This window comes from Ahaetulla prasina, chromosome 9 (assembly GCF_028640845.1).
Source record: "Ahaetulla prasina isolate Xishuangbanna chromosome 9, ASM2864084v1, whole genome shotgun sequence".
Classification (NCBI taxonomy): domain Eukaryota; kingdom Metazoa; phylum Chordata; class Lepidosauria; order Squamata; family Colubridae; genus Ahaetulla; species Ahaetulla prasina.
In genome coordinates, this window is record NC_080547.1 from 34,581,654 (window position 1) to 34,595,443 (window position 13,790).

At 45.5% G+C, this 13,790-nt stretch overlaps 1 protein-coding gene across 1 annotated transcript; it reads right to left on the reverse strand.

Moving 5' to 3' along the window:
* Nucleotides 1–2,915: 2,915 nt before the first annotated feature.
* Nucleotides 2,916–12,562, reverse strand: NEFM (neurofilament medium chain). The gene is made up of 4 exons (XM_058194706.1): nt 11,483–12,562; nt 6,818–6,942; nt 4,071–4,681; nt 2,916–3,839 (listed from the first exon to the last, which is right to left on the reverse strand). The coding sequence occupies exons 1-4, from the start codon at nt 12,560–12,562 to the stop codon at nt 2,986–2,988; spliced, it is 2,670 nt and encodes an 889-aa protein (XP_058050689.1). The 3' UTR covers nt 2,916–2,985.
* Between the last annotated feature and the right edge of the window lie 1,228 nt (nt 12,563–13,790).

The window sequence follows — 13,790 nt, forward strand, 5'->3', positions numbered from 1 at the left end:
TGGCTACGGACTCAAATGATTATTTCATTTGTAATTCAACTATTGTGACCTAACATCAGAAGGAAGAAACCTCTCAGGGCCAACTTATATATTATTTTAGAACAAACCTCCCATTTATTTGTCCCAAAGGTGCTTTTTCAAGAGGTAGCCAGACTTTCTTGCTTTTCTTTGAAGACGTTTTGCTTCTCATTCAAGAAGCTTCTTCAGCTCTGACTTCTTGGATGAAGCTTCTTGGATGAGAAGCGAAGAAGAAGAAAAAAACCAGAAAGTCCAGTTGCCTCTTGAAAAAGCACCTTTGGGACAACCATGACCTGGATGACTGAGAATCTCCATAGATACTCCCATTTCTTTCTTTCTTTTGTTGATTCTTCTGGGAGATCTAGATGCATAAAGTTTATTTTATTTTATTCCACATGTACAACTGCACCTTTGTGCATGTACATATCTGTGGGGCTATTCAGCCGCTGGCCCCTCCAGCAGCCGTATCAGAGGCGGCGGCGGCATGGGAGTCTGGGTCAGCATCAAGGCCACCTGAAAGCTCCGAGGAGGAAGAGGGAATGGACCTGGCAGAGAGAGAGAGTCAGAGGTGGAGCTTGGGCTGTCCGTCAGCCCTCAGATGGACAGTTAACAGCCCCCAGGTCTGGAGGTGGCTGACGAGAAAGAGGAGGAATAGCTGGGTCCAATGCCTGACGGGTGGATGCGCAGAAGGCAGAGGAGAGGAGAGCAGTGGAAATCTATGGGCTGATCCTTGGGTTGGAAGAGCCACCGCTGCTAGCGAAGCCCCACCCTAGCTCTGGGGATAAAAGGCAGCGGGCAGAAATGAATAGACATGGCAAACAACTATTCATCTTCTGACTGGACAGACTTGTTAGCCGATGTTGAGAGAGAAACTTTTAGCCGGGGCTGCTGGCACTCCTGATAAAGGAATTTTTGCATTAACTTGAGAGGGTTTGCCGTGTTTGGAGGGCTGGGTCAGAACAATATCCCTAATATTTGGGCCGGATTGAGGACAAGCAGGACCCTTACATTTCCTGTTGTAGGGATTTCCTTCCCATCGATGAACCCCAAAACTCCAAGTTGCAATGGGGGAAGACATTTAATTCCAAGAGCTACTGAGCTCTGTTACTTTTAATTTGGGCTTTCTTCCCTGTAAGTGCCAGTAAGTTGAGCACTAAATATTCCTGCAGATGTGAATTGGGTGTGCGTGTGTAATTTTCAACGCACTTCTGCAGTTTAATTTTTCAAGTTCTCTGCTCTTAGATAACCGCAAAGACCTACCTAACCAGTTTTAAGTGGACAGTTTTAAGTTTCTGGGTGTTACCATAAAAGAGGACCTGACCTGGGGCACTCACATTGCAGCATTGGTCAAAAGGGCCCAGCAGAGAGATACTACCTGAGACTTCTCAGGAAACAACAGCTGAATGAAAAACTGCTGGGGGCCTTTTACCGCTGCCCCATAGAGAGTATTTTAACTTACTGCATCTGTGTATGGTTTGCAAATTGCACAGTGGCAGATAGGACAGCACTCCAGAGTGTTAACATCATTGCCTAGAGCAGTGGTTCTCAACCTTTATAGTGCTGCGACCCCTTTAATACATGCTGTGACCCCTTTAATACAGGACGGAGGCATTAAAGCGGAGACTCCTCCCCTATTAAATTTATGGCGCCTGAAGCCAGATTAGGCTAGCGATTGGGAGTGATTGCAGCTGGCTTGAGAGGGAGACATCAGAGCAAAGATTTCTCTCTTTTTTAATTCATCGCGCCTGAAGCCGAATTCGGCTAGCGATCTGAAGAGCCTGCAGTTGGCTTGTGGAGTCAACCATTGGAGTGTGATTCTTCAACTTGCAAGTATACTTCCCATATTTCCGATGGTCTTAGGTGACCCCTGGCAAATCGTCATTCGACCCCCAACGGGGTCGCGACCCACAGGTTGAGAACTGCTGGCCTAGAGGATCATTGGTTGCCCTCTCCCCTCTTTGGAAGAGCTTTATAGTTCCCGCTGCCTTAAGAAAGTTCAAAACGTTCTAAAAGATCTCATCCAGGGCACCCTTTTTTTTTTTGAACTATTACCATTTGGCAGACGGTACAGGATAATAAAAACAAAGGACAAATAGACTGAAAAACAGCTTCTATCCCAGGGCAATAACCATATTGAATTCTACGGTATAGGGCAATATCGGGTTTTCAATTTCAATTATATAGAATGTAAAGGATGTATGTTTTGTGTTTTTATTTTTATAGTTATAATGTACACTGAAGACGGCATTTGATTTCATCGTACCATGTGCAATGACAATAAACGAAACTAAACTAACCCTTAAAATGTTTTGACCTCAGAGAGAAAGCAAAGATTCCAGCCAACCAATCTCATTTCCAATATGACCTTTATTGAGCACAAACGGCTGTGACTGCTTAACATCAAACAACAAAAGGTTGCATACTGTGCATGTCAACGTAGGTTCTCTCACGGACAGAAGTCCATCTTAATTGCACCAGTGAGGTAAACATAATTGTTAAGTAGCTTAAGGCTAGGAGAAATTCAGGGTATTATTATTATTTTTTTTAAATTCATTCTTTTGTTATTGTTTATTTGGCTCAGTTTATTCTTTGCATAATACATCTGAAGACATTCCTCAGAAGCGTCCAAACAGCAGCTTAGGAAAATTCAGCAACTTCCCCTGGAAGAGTAAACAGCTCATGCATGATTTTAAAAACAAAAGAAAGAAAAGAAAGAAATCCCCAAAGTTCAGCAGAGGGAGTGCACCGGGCTTGCATGCATCCCCTCCCCAACCCCTGGGCCTGATATGGCACAGAAATCATAAATATATCAGAACAAAGGAAAACCGACCGTCCTTTTGGAGACGCCATGAGAGAACTCGTTCTGCTGAGAAGCCGCCACTGTCATGCATTTTGTTTCGCAGCTGTCGTATGGCTTAACCTTTTGCACCGATCCAAGCTCTTTAGAGAAAGGGGAAAGGATTGCTTTTAGTCACCGTTTTCCTTGATTTCTTTGACTATGGCGTGGGAAGAAGTCACCTTCTCCACCGTCTTGGTGGACACCAGTTTCTCGGCCACGGTGTCGTCGTGTTCTTCCGTCTTCTGGGTGACGGTTACAGACTTGGTGATGTAGGTGGTGGTGCCGTCGTCCTCGCTGGTGATCTTCTCGACCTTTTTGGTCACCACAACTTTCTCTTCACTCTTCCCCTTCTTCTCCTCCTCCTCCGAGGGGCTCACATCCAGACCGTTGGTGATGACGCCTTTATCTTCTTCTTGCTTTGAGTCGTCCACCTCCCCGTTGACTGCTATGTCTTCTTTAGAGGATTCCCTGGAAGCTTTTCCTTTTGATTCTTTTTCGGCGCCCAGGGTGGTTGCCTTTGTGGTGGAGATGACCTCTTCTACATCTTTCACTGGGGAGCTTGGCTTTTCAGGGGAAGCAGCCTTCTCTGGAGTCCCTGCCTTCTCTGGAGAGGCTGCCTTCTCTGGAGTCCCTGCTTTCTCTGGAGATGAAGTCTTCTCTGGAGTTCCTGCCTTCTCTGGAGATGCAGCTTTCTCTGGAGTCCCTGCCTTCTCTGGAGATGCAGCCTTCTCTGGAGTCCCTGCCTTCTCTGGAGAGGCTGCCTTCTCTGGAGAGGCAGCTTTCTCTGGAGTCCCTGCCTTCTCTGGAGTTCCAGCCTTCTCTGGAGTCCCTGCCTTCTCTGGAGAGGCTGCCTTCTCTGGAGTCCCTGGTTTTCCTGGAGTTCCAGCCTTCTCTGGAGTCCCTGCTTTTTCTGGAGTCCCTGCCTTCTCTGGAGAGGCTGCCTTCTCTGGAGTCCCTGCTTTTTCTGGAGAGGCTGCCTTCACTGGAGAGGCTGCCTTCTCTGGAGTCCCTGCTTTTTCTGGAGTCCCAGCTTTCTCTGGGGAGGCTGCTTTCTCTGGAGTCCCAGCCTTTTCTGGGCTGCCTGCTTTTTCTGGAGATCCTTTGTCTGGAGTGCTTGGTTTTTCAGGAGATGCTATTTTTGCTGGGGACGCTGCTTCTGCTTCTTCCTCTTCTGCTGCTTTGCCCTCTTGATCACCCCCTTCGTCTTCTTTACTTTCTTCAGTCACCGGTGATTTGGGGGGTGATTTGGGTGGAGATGTTTTCACCTTTTCTACCTTCGCTGGTGCAATGACTTCTTCTACATCTCCTTCAGGCTCTTCTGCTACTTCAGCTTCCTCAGCTTCTCCTTCACCTGCTTCTTCTTCTTCTTCACCTTCTTCCTTTTCACTTTTCTCGTCTTCTTTTTCTGATCCTTCTTGTGCCTCATCAGATTTTGCACCTTCCTCTTCTTCTTCCCCTTCTTCTTCTTCCCCTTCTTCTTCCTCTTCTGGGGCTGCAGCTGCAACTTCAGCCTTTTCCTCTGCTATGATTTCCTCTTCTAGAACTTCTTCCTCCTTTTCTTCACCTGCTAGAGTTTCCGCAGCCAGTTCTTCAGCCATGGCTTCAAGAGCTTCATCCAGTTCAGTTTTCTCATCCTCTACTTTGGTCTCTTCAATTATTTCTTCTACAAACTTGTGTTGGACCTTTAATTTTGGTGGTTCAGCTTTTGATTTCTGTATTTTGGTAGTTGATATTGTTACGGAAGGTTGCCTATGTGTGAATGTTGGCCCAGTGATGCTTCCAGAAAAGGCACTAAATCTTGTTTCTTCACCCTCAAGAAGTTTCCTACAGAAATAAGAGGGAAACTGTTAATAGGTATCACTAATATATCAAGGCAAAAGTGTGCATGCATATGTGTGCATATAGCAACAGCACTTAGATTTATATACCACTTCACACTCACTTTACAGCCCTCTCTAAGCGGCTTACAGAGTCAGCATGTTGACCCCAACTCATCATTTTACCGACCTCAGAAGGCTGGAAGACTGAGTCAACCCTGAGCTGGTCAGGACCCAGGAGGTGGGCAGAGTCAGCCTCCAATACTGCACTCTAACTACTGCGCCACAATGACAAGAATAGCAAAGCATAGCAATAGCAACAGTACTTAGACTTATATACCACTTCACAGTGCTTTCCAACCCTAAGTGGTTTACAGAGTCCCCAAGAATCTATTTTACTGATATCAGAAGGATGGAAGGCTGAGTCAACCTTGAGCCGGTGAGAATCACAGCCTTGGCAGTCAGCAGAATTAGCCTGCAATACTGCATACTGCGCCACCGCTGCTCCTTGCATACACCCTCCTGTATACACGCAAAGACAGATGGACATCTCTGTTAGAAGCTGAAATAGGTTTAAAGTATTCTCTCTTTAATAAAGAGAGCAGTGACATCTTCTGCTCCTTAGTATCCTCTTTCTGAACCACTTTGCCGATATGAGTGGCAGAGATACGATTGGTCATTAACTTCCAATTCACATCCTCCTCTCAGGATTAAGAAATATAGAGGAAACAACCACCATCTTACACCTGCATAATTTATATCTCCATTTTCCAGATTATGTATATTTCTGAGGGATCATTCACGAATTCAAAGAGGAGTCTACTTTTAAAATACTAAGTACTTTAGAAGTACTGTATTGCTTTGAAGAACCTTGCATTGGTTTAAAGAGCTGTTGCAAGAACTGGAATGCAGATTAGGCCCACTGACTAATCTACATTTTTTTTTATTATCAGTGACAGTATGCTTAAAATATGGTGGAATTGTGCCCTTTACACATTTCCCCTCCTTTTTGTAATAAACTAATAATACCTACAGCTGTTGCTATTTTCCTCAGGAACAGTTAGTTAGCAACTCTGAATGCCAAGACAAATGACCACCGGAATGTCTAACTATTGTTTGCAAATAGTACTCCATCTACTAAATTAATCCTTTTGTCATGGAAGCAAACAAAAAATTTGAATCCTTACGATGAAAAATATGATTTTTCTTAAGAGCAATTTCCTTTGCATACATGCTATATTAACACATTCAAGGAAGTTTAAATATATATTATAATGACTTATTGATATAGAATTAAAATCTCTTCTTGGATAAAAAAAATACAGGCATACAGTATCCAGTAGCAGCATCCAACTAACAATTTTTTTAAAAAAACCTTTATTTATAATCAGATATAAATGTTTAATGTAGACAAAAGGGCCAATTGCATTATTTGTTTGGAAACTTGTGGTCAAAATAGTCTCCTAGATTAGCAATCTCCTGGAGCTTTTATCTAATTTTTGGAAAAATCCCAAATAATCCTAAATAATAATAACAATAACAAAAGATCAATAGCAATGACCTAATGATAGCTATGATACTAATGTGAAATTAAGAATGAAAAAACAACAACAACAACAAAACCCTTTGAAAGTTCAATTTAATTTTCCTTTGGAGGTTTCTAAAGGTGTTTTAAAAGAAGAAAACCTTTCATTCTGGGCTGCAGCAGCTACATTTTGTAAGTGACAAAATGAGAAAGGGATAAAATGAACTTCAAGAAACAGCACCCACTACTAGTCCTACTCATTTCAGCAAGGACTATGTTAATATTCCATAGCATAATGCTGCTACCCAAATATAAGCTTGGTTGATTTCAGCAGGAAATAATTAGGACAAAAGCATAGTCCATTGAAAATCACAGTTGATCTCTTTCAAGCCATCAAAGGAATGGGGTAGCTCCCTACTACACAGAAAACAAAGTTACTTAAGAAGCAAAAAACATGATTAGTTGACCAGATATCAATTCAAAGAGTGCTAAAATGCCAGCAAAACTCCTTGCTTAGCAGTCACAGTGCCTCCTCTATTGAAATCGAGTTGTGCTGCAGCTAAAAATGTCTGCAATAGAAATGCCTGTCTGGTTACATCTGCACTGCGTTCTCAATACCTGTAGGCAGCAATTTCAATATCGAGAGCCATCTTGACATTCAGGAGGTCTTGGTATTCCCTCAGATGACGGGCCATCTCCCACTTGGTACCTCTCAGCTCATTTTCAAGCTGTTGGATGGTGTCCTGCAACCAAGACATAAATGGTCCTTGAGGATGGGTTCAATAATCTCAGGTACAGTTGGATACCGGGAGGCGGGGGATTGAAGGAGAAGATAAAGTGGGGAAGATGACAAACTAGAAACGGAGATAAAAACAACCAGATTGAAAGTGGAATGAAAGGATAATGAATTCAAAATACTATCTTGACCAGAATTACTCTTAAGAACTATTTTTTTTTTTGACAGCTTAGATTCTGGCAGCTCAAAGTTAACATAACATAACATAACATAACATCAGTTAGAAGGGACCTTGGAGGCCTTCTAGTCCAACCCCCTGCCCAGGCAGGAACCCCTACACCATCTCAGTCAGATGGTTATCCAACATTTTCTTAAAAATTTCCAGTGTTGGAGCATTCACAACTTCTGGAGGCAAGTCTTGATTTATTTCAATTTCAATTAAGAAGCAATAGATTGAGGAAAATTCTAGGGTGCTATAATTCTTTGTAGAAAAAAAATCTTTGCTGGAGTATCCCTTTTATTAAAAGTTTTTAAGAACTATTTCTAAAAATTAAAAGATCTTTTTCAACCTGGCACTCTCTAAATGCTTTGGAGCAGGGGTCTACAACCTTGGCAACTTTAAGACCTGTGGACTTCAACTCAGAGCTGAGGAACTCTGGGAGTTGAAGTCCACAAGTCTTATAGTTGCCAAGGTTGGAGTCCCCTGCTTTGGAGGACAATTCCCATCAAGTCCCGTAGTTGGCCAAGTTGGCTAAGGGAGATGGGAATTGCAGTCTGTTGAGGGCTCCAGGCTAAAAAAAAAAAAAAGGCTGAACTTAAAAACATCAACATGCTGATGGTTATCTTGGACTCAAGTTTTCTTTTATAAATCATGATGTTTTTGTGAAAATAAATGCTGGCAGTTTGAGAATTAGAATCATCTCATTTGGGAAGGAAAGTGACATCTTGAAAAACTATATGTTTTCTAACAGCAAAAACGCCTGTAACTGTTTGTACTGCGCATACACGCTTCGCTGAGTCAGCACTGACTTGCCTAGTTCGGTCCCTGAAGTTTTGTTGGCAAAATTTTGGAAGCGGTTTGCCATTGCCTGCCTCCTAGGGCTGAGAGAGTGTAACTGGCCCAAAGTCACCCAGTTCTGTGTGGTCTCTAGCTGGGTGACTTAAAACCACTAGACCAAACTGACGTTCTGCAGCAAGGTACTTAAGATTATTTATGTGCTGCAGCTAAAATGGTTAGCCAAGATGCTTTTTTTAAAAAAAACAACAACAACCAGGCAGCTTTGATCAGAATAGTGAGAAGTTACTTTTTTTCCATTGCTGGTTCAGCCTTCTGAAAAGAATCTTCACCTAAAGATCCTCTAGAATAGCATTTTCAATGACAGCACGAAAAGGTAATTGAGCGGAGTAGATATCACCAGCAACCTTTCTACTTCTGCTGTCTGCAGTTCAGTTTTGGCAAGGTGGATGATGTAGTAATTATACCCTACTCAAATCTCAAGGAATTTAATGCAGGTTAATATTAAGTCTTCAGAACTCATGCAAACAATACGGGACATATGCACGAGACAGATTTTCCATGTCTATAAGATTTTTCACTAGAAAAAGAAAAAATATTTGGGCAAATAGTTTGGGAAATCTCTGTAATCAGGATCTTCCTGACGTTCAGATAATTCCAGTAGCGCAAGAGATTTTTCCCTGGGCAATCCCCAATGAATTTGACAATGCTTTTAAATTTGCATTACAAAATGAATTTTTTGGCATATAAAGCAAGCTGGTGCTATTGAGTGTTGAAACCTTTGCTCTGCATCGCAGAGCAGGTATACATTCCGTCACTGTTTCTATTATGCAGTTCTGCAAGGACCAATTTCGCAGTGGCAAGGGAGATGACACTGCATCAATTTCTAAAATACCGGTAAGCCGGATGTTAAACTGAAACACAGCCTATCCTATCTGCTTGCTGACTGAGGTTTTATCCCAGGTTTAAAAGATTACATTTCTTTTTGTAATGCTCAATGTCACCCAAGAGGATTTTTTTTTTAAAAAAAAAAGCTTCCTTCAGATGCCAGCCAGACAACTTTATGACTTTTGATGCCAGAAAGTTCTGCATTGCAGAACCTTGGGGTGGGTTGGACCGGATAAGACTGTATTTAGATTGATGGACTTCCTTTTCTGGATTTTTTCTTTTCCCCCCCTTTTTTTTCCTAAAAGTTAATTCAGGGAAAAGTCATTGAGATTTGCAGAGTCGGCTTTCCAAATGGCCTGACTGGAGATGATGATGAGCTGGATCTGAAATAAAAATAGCAGCATGGATATTTTTTTTTCACGGAGTCTGCTTAGAGATTGGCTGAGCAGGTACACCTTCTGCATTGCAGGCAGTTGCCTTCTAAAAGCAAACGTTATAATCTTCATTCAAAAAAGAACACCCCACTGCACAGCACAATGACTGTCATTTTCCGGTCGCAGTGAGCGATCTTGCAACTGTCTCTTCAGACTCCTGCTGAGTCATCAGCCTGCAGACGGATTTTTGGGAAGCGATAAGGAAGATAACTCTGCCACTCTAGAAAATGTTGGTTTTTCTATTGCTTAAAGCAAAGCTTTACATGCAAATTGTTCCCTCCAATCCTTTTATTCCACCCCCCCTCAATTTTATAGCCTCTTTAGGTCTGTAGAAAAAATAATAAATACAAGAATAGAGAATTCTTGATTTGTTGCTTATTTCACCTCTTCCTTCCTTTAAAACTGTTCAATGGAGTTAAAACAAAACAAAAACCCTCTTTATAGGACATGGCTTACAATCCAGATGATTTGCAACTCCCGCAACCGAATCATATTGGATGCCCAACGTGAAGTATTTATCAGTGCTGACAACTTAAAAAGAACACCATTCACAAATGCTTTTCTCCCCCAGGCCCCATGTCCATTTTTTGGGATGCTGTTGGAGAGGCAGGTTTGATTAAGCTTATTCACAATTAAGGAGAGTCACTGAACATTATTAAAATGTTCCAATTGATTCCTTTTGAATAGTTAAATCTCTCCTGTTTCGCCTTTTTAAAACTGATCCTGGGGGGGTGGGGGTGGGGGGTCAATATTAGTAACAAATATTAGTAAAAAGAAAGAAAGAAATGGAAACTTGAATTAACTTTGAAGCCGGTTCCACAGTCTTCTCTCCCTAAATTTTTTCCCTCTGTGCTGAAAGTATTTGGAAATGGGTTGCTGGAAGTCTGTACAGAACCAATATTCATTCGCCAATCCCTTTTTAGCAGCTGCATTTTGAGTGAGAAAACTCCCCAAATTGCATTTTTTTTTATCCCAAGCCTTCTCCCCGCCCCCCACCCCTCCCAAGCATCTTCTGATCCAACACGAATTCTATTTGGATGGAGATCACTTGCGTATTCTTCTCAATTTGTGCATTTTGGGATGGCCTGAAATAAAAGTATGACTTCTTCTTTTTTTTAAAAAAAAAGGACTCTCACACCTTATTTTTGTCATGTGTTTTGAAAGTTCCATTTCCCGTTCCAATCACCCCATTCCGAGTTATAAGAGGAGCATCTCTTGAGGTTCTACCTAATGCAAGAATGTCTTCTTCCTTCTTGCTCCATTCCCCCCTCCCTTTTGTGGCATCCCTCAAGAAGCTGTGCAAGGTCCCCTTCACTCTGCAGCACTGGCAGAAATTCCTGGGCTGGCAACGCTCCCATTTCCTATTGGTGGAAAGTATCCCCCCAAAAAAAAGACATTGGAAGGAGGCCAGGAAGAATGGAAAAGCAAGAGGCATCTCACAAAAATGTTGTGACATGTGATCTACTCCTCAAAAGAGAACGTTTTGTCTGGTCACTCCCATTTTGTAAGTGGATCTTCCTTGGATCTTCCTTCCTTTGTCTCAAACTGCCAAGTCTCAAACTTGCCATTGGGACAGCACAAGGGCTCTCCCATTTAGTAGGGTTGGTTGAGCTAATGAGGGAGGGAGAGAGAATTTACAGTCCCCTCCTTGCCTGCCCCTCCCAGTTCCATTATGCCTGAAGGCTGGCAAAAGCCCCATTTGACTCTGGGGGGTGGGGCCTCTTCCTGCCCTAGTTCCACCCCCACAACCCTAACATTAAAGCTGACCCCCCCCTTGTATGTTAACTTCTTTGTCATGGAGGTGGGTCCATTGGTCCTTTGTCACCGTTTCATATAGTCATAGTTTAACTTAGACAGGAGGGGGTCTTTCGTCTCCTCCAGTTGGTGTAGAGCAGGGGTCTCCAACCTTGGCAACTTTAAGACTTGTGGACTTCAACTCCCAGAATTCTGGGAGTTGAAGTCCACAAGTCTTAAAGTTGCCAAGATTGGAGACCCCTGGTGTAGAGACCTATTGCTTTGTCATTTCCCAGTTCCACTCCCTATCTCACCCTGCCACACCCCCTTTGATTTAATCTTCATTTATCCACGAATAGGAGGCCCCTCCTCTTTCATTTCGCCCCTCCCCAGCGGGGGTCTACAAGCTCCAAAGATCCAGGAGGAGTCCCTCCCCTCTCCCCACCTGAGATCATCTATCCCAGCCCCGTGCTTACATGGTAAGTGGAGAGATCCTGGTTGTGGCGATCCTCAATGTCGTTCAGCTGGCGCTCCAAGGACTCCTTAGTGCCGCGGACAGATTCCAGCTCGATGCTCTTGACCTGGAGCTGCCGCCGGTACTCGGAGATCTCTTCCTTGGCCGAGCGGATGGCTTCCTTGTTCTGCTCGGCAGCTTCGGTGAGCTTGGAGTAGCGGCACTTGAACCATTCCTCGGCCTGGACCATGTTCTGGTCGGAGTGGCACTCGAGCTGGGAGCGGATCTCCTTGAGGGCGGCCGAGAGGTCGGTCTTCAGGTAGTCCTTGCGCTCGACGGAGACGTGCGAGGCCTGGATCTGGGCCAGCAGATCGCCCACCTCTTCCTCGTGGTTGCTCCGCAGGAAGGCCACCTCGTCCAGCAGGGACTGCACCTTCTTGTCCAGCTCGACCTTCACCAGGGACGCCTCCTCCATGTCCTTCCGCAGGGCGCGGGTGATGGCGTCGGCATCCTCGTGGAGGCGCGCCTCGTCCTCGAAGCGCTCCTTCAGGCGCTGGATGTCCTCTTCCAAGTGCTCCGAGTCGAGCTGCAGCGCCGCCTTCTCGTGGTTGACCTGCTCCAGGGCAACGCGGAGCTCGCGCAGCTCGTGCTCCAGGGCGACGCCCAGCTGCGAGCGGCCCACCTGCTTCTGCCGCAGGGCGGCCAGCTCGGCTTCCAGCTCCTTGTTCTGCTGCTCCAGCGAGTGCACCTTCTCGATGTAGCCGGCGAAGCGGTCGTTCAGCCCTTGCAGCTGCTCCTTCTCGTTGGAACGGGACAACTTCAGCTCCACCGTCCCGCCGCCGCCGCCGCCGCCGCCGTTGAAGAGCGACGACTGGCTCAGCTCGAGGCTCTCGGTGGAGCTCAGCACCGTCGAGCCGTAGGGTGTCCGGCCCGGCCCCACATTGCGCTTATAAATCGACGAGGCCGGGCTGGGCGAGCTCCGAGACCAGGATTGAGAACGGAAGCCGCTCGACGGCGACACGCTGGCCCGGCTGAAGGTGGTCCGGCTCTCAGCCATCCGCCGGTAAGACGGGTTGCTCATCGGCTCCAGCGTGTAGCTCATCTTGGAAGACTTAGGAGAGGCGCCTTGGGCGGGTTTCCCGGCAGCGGACGACTCTGGAAAGCGGCGCCTTTTATATCGGAGCCGCACATTGTCTCCGAAGGGGGCGGGCTGGCCGGTATCGCGCGTGCCGGGGAGGCGTGGCCAAGGGCCTCGAAGCCCCACCCTTCCCGGCCAAAGCCACACCTTTCCCCTCTCGCTTTCTCCCCGGCCAAGAATTCCGGCCCAATTCCAGATATCCATGTCTGCCCCATTCATATAAGCTTCTTTCTTTCTTCTTCTTCTTCTTCTTCTTCTTCTTCTTCTTCTTCTTCTTCTTCTTCTTCTTCTTCTTCTTCTTCTTCTTCTTCTTCTTCTTCTTCTTCTTCTTTACTTGCTCTTTCGGCCTGTATCTTCTGTCTCCTCTCTTGAATGGCGGTTAAAGCTTTATTGCACGGTGCAATACGAAGTCCCCTTCCTTCCAAAGTTTCGTGGCTTTTATGCTTTATGGTACCCAGTATGCACACGGGACTGCATTCCTAACGCCCCGTCTTCCTCTTTCACCCCTCTTCCCGTTGCTTTTATCACGATTATTATCCCCATGGATTCCCCTTGGTTATTTTTTTTAAAATGCTTTTTCTTGATTCTTCCTCGGCCTTTCGCCTTTCTCCCCTCCCCTCTCGCTTTCCCGTAGACGCCGCAGCTGCAGCGGAGTTCTATGGAGCAACCGGCCCAGTTCGCTGCCTTCCCCTCCTCCCAAGCGCTCTGGAGGTGGCGGGATGGAGAGGGGCGGTGGCGGGATGGGCGATTCGCTGCGGCTGAATCTCCCCCCCCCCACAAACTAGGAGAACATCCCGGCAAGCAGGCCTTGTGCTCAGGTTTTGGGGAAAGGGTCTGGCTCGGACGAGTTCAGGTAAGGCGCGCGTGTGTGTTGCTTTGGGGCAGCCATGGCGGTTTCAGCACCAAGGCCAGCTCCGCGAGAAGAAAAGACCGCGCGTGGGCCGGTGGAAAACCAGAAAGTGAACGAGTCTTCGCGTGTCTATGGTGCGTGTGAAAAGGCGTGATTTCGGGCCTCTGGACAGGAGGTCCGAGCAAAAGAGAGAATCTTGCCGGGTGTCTGCGAGTATCTGCATGCCCGGAGTTACTTTTCCATCTGCAATGCAGCGCTTCAGAGCTAGCAGGAGACGGGAACCTTCTGAGTCCCAGTTAAGATTTTTTTTTCCCCTGAACCCCATAATAGATTCTTAAAAAA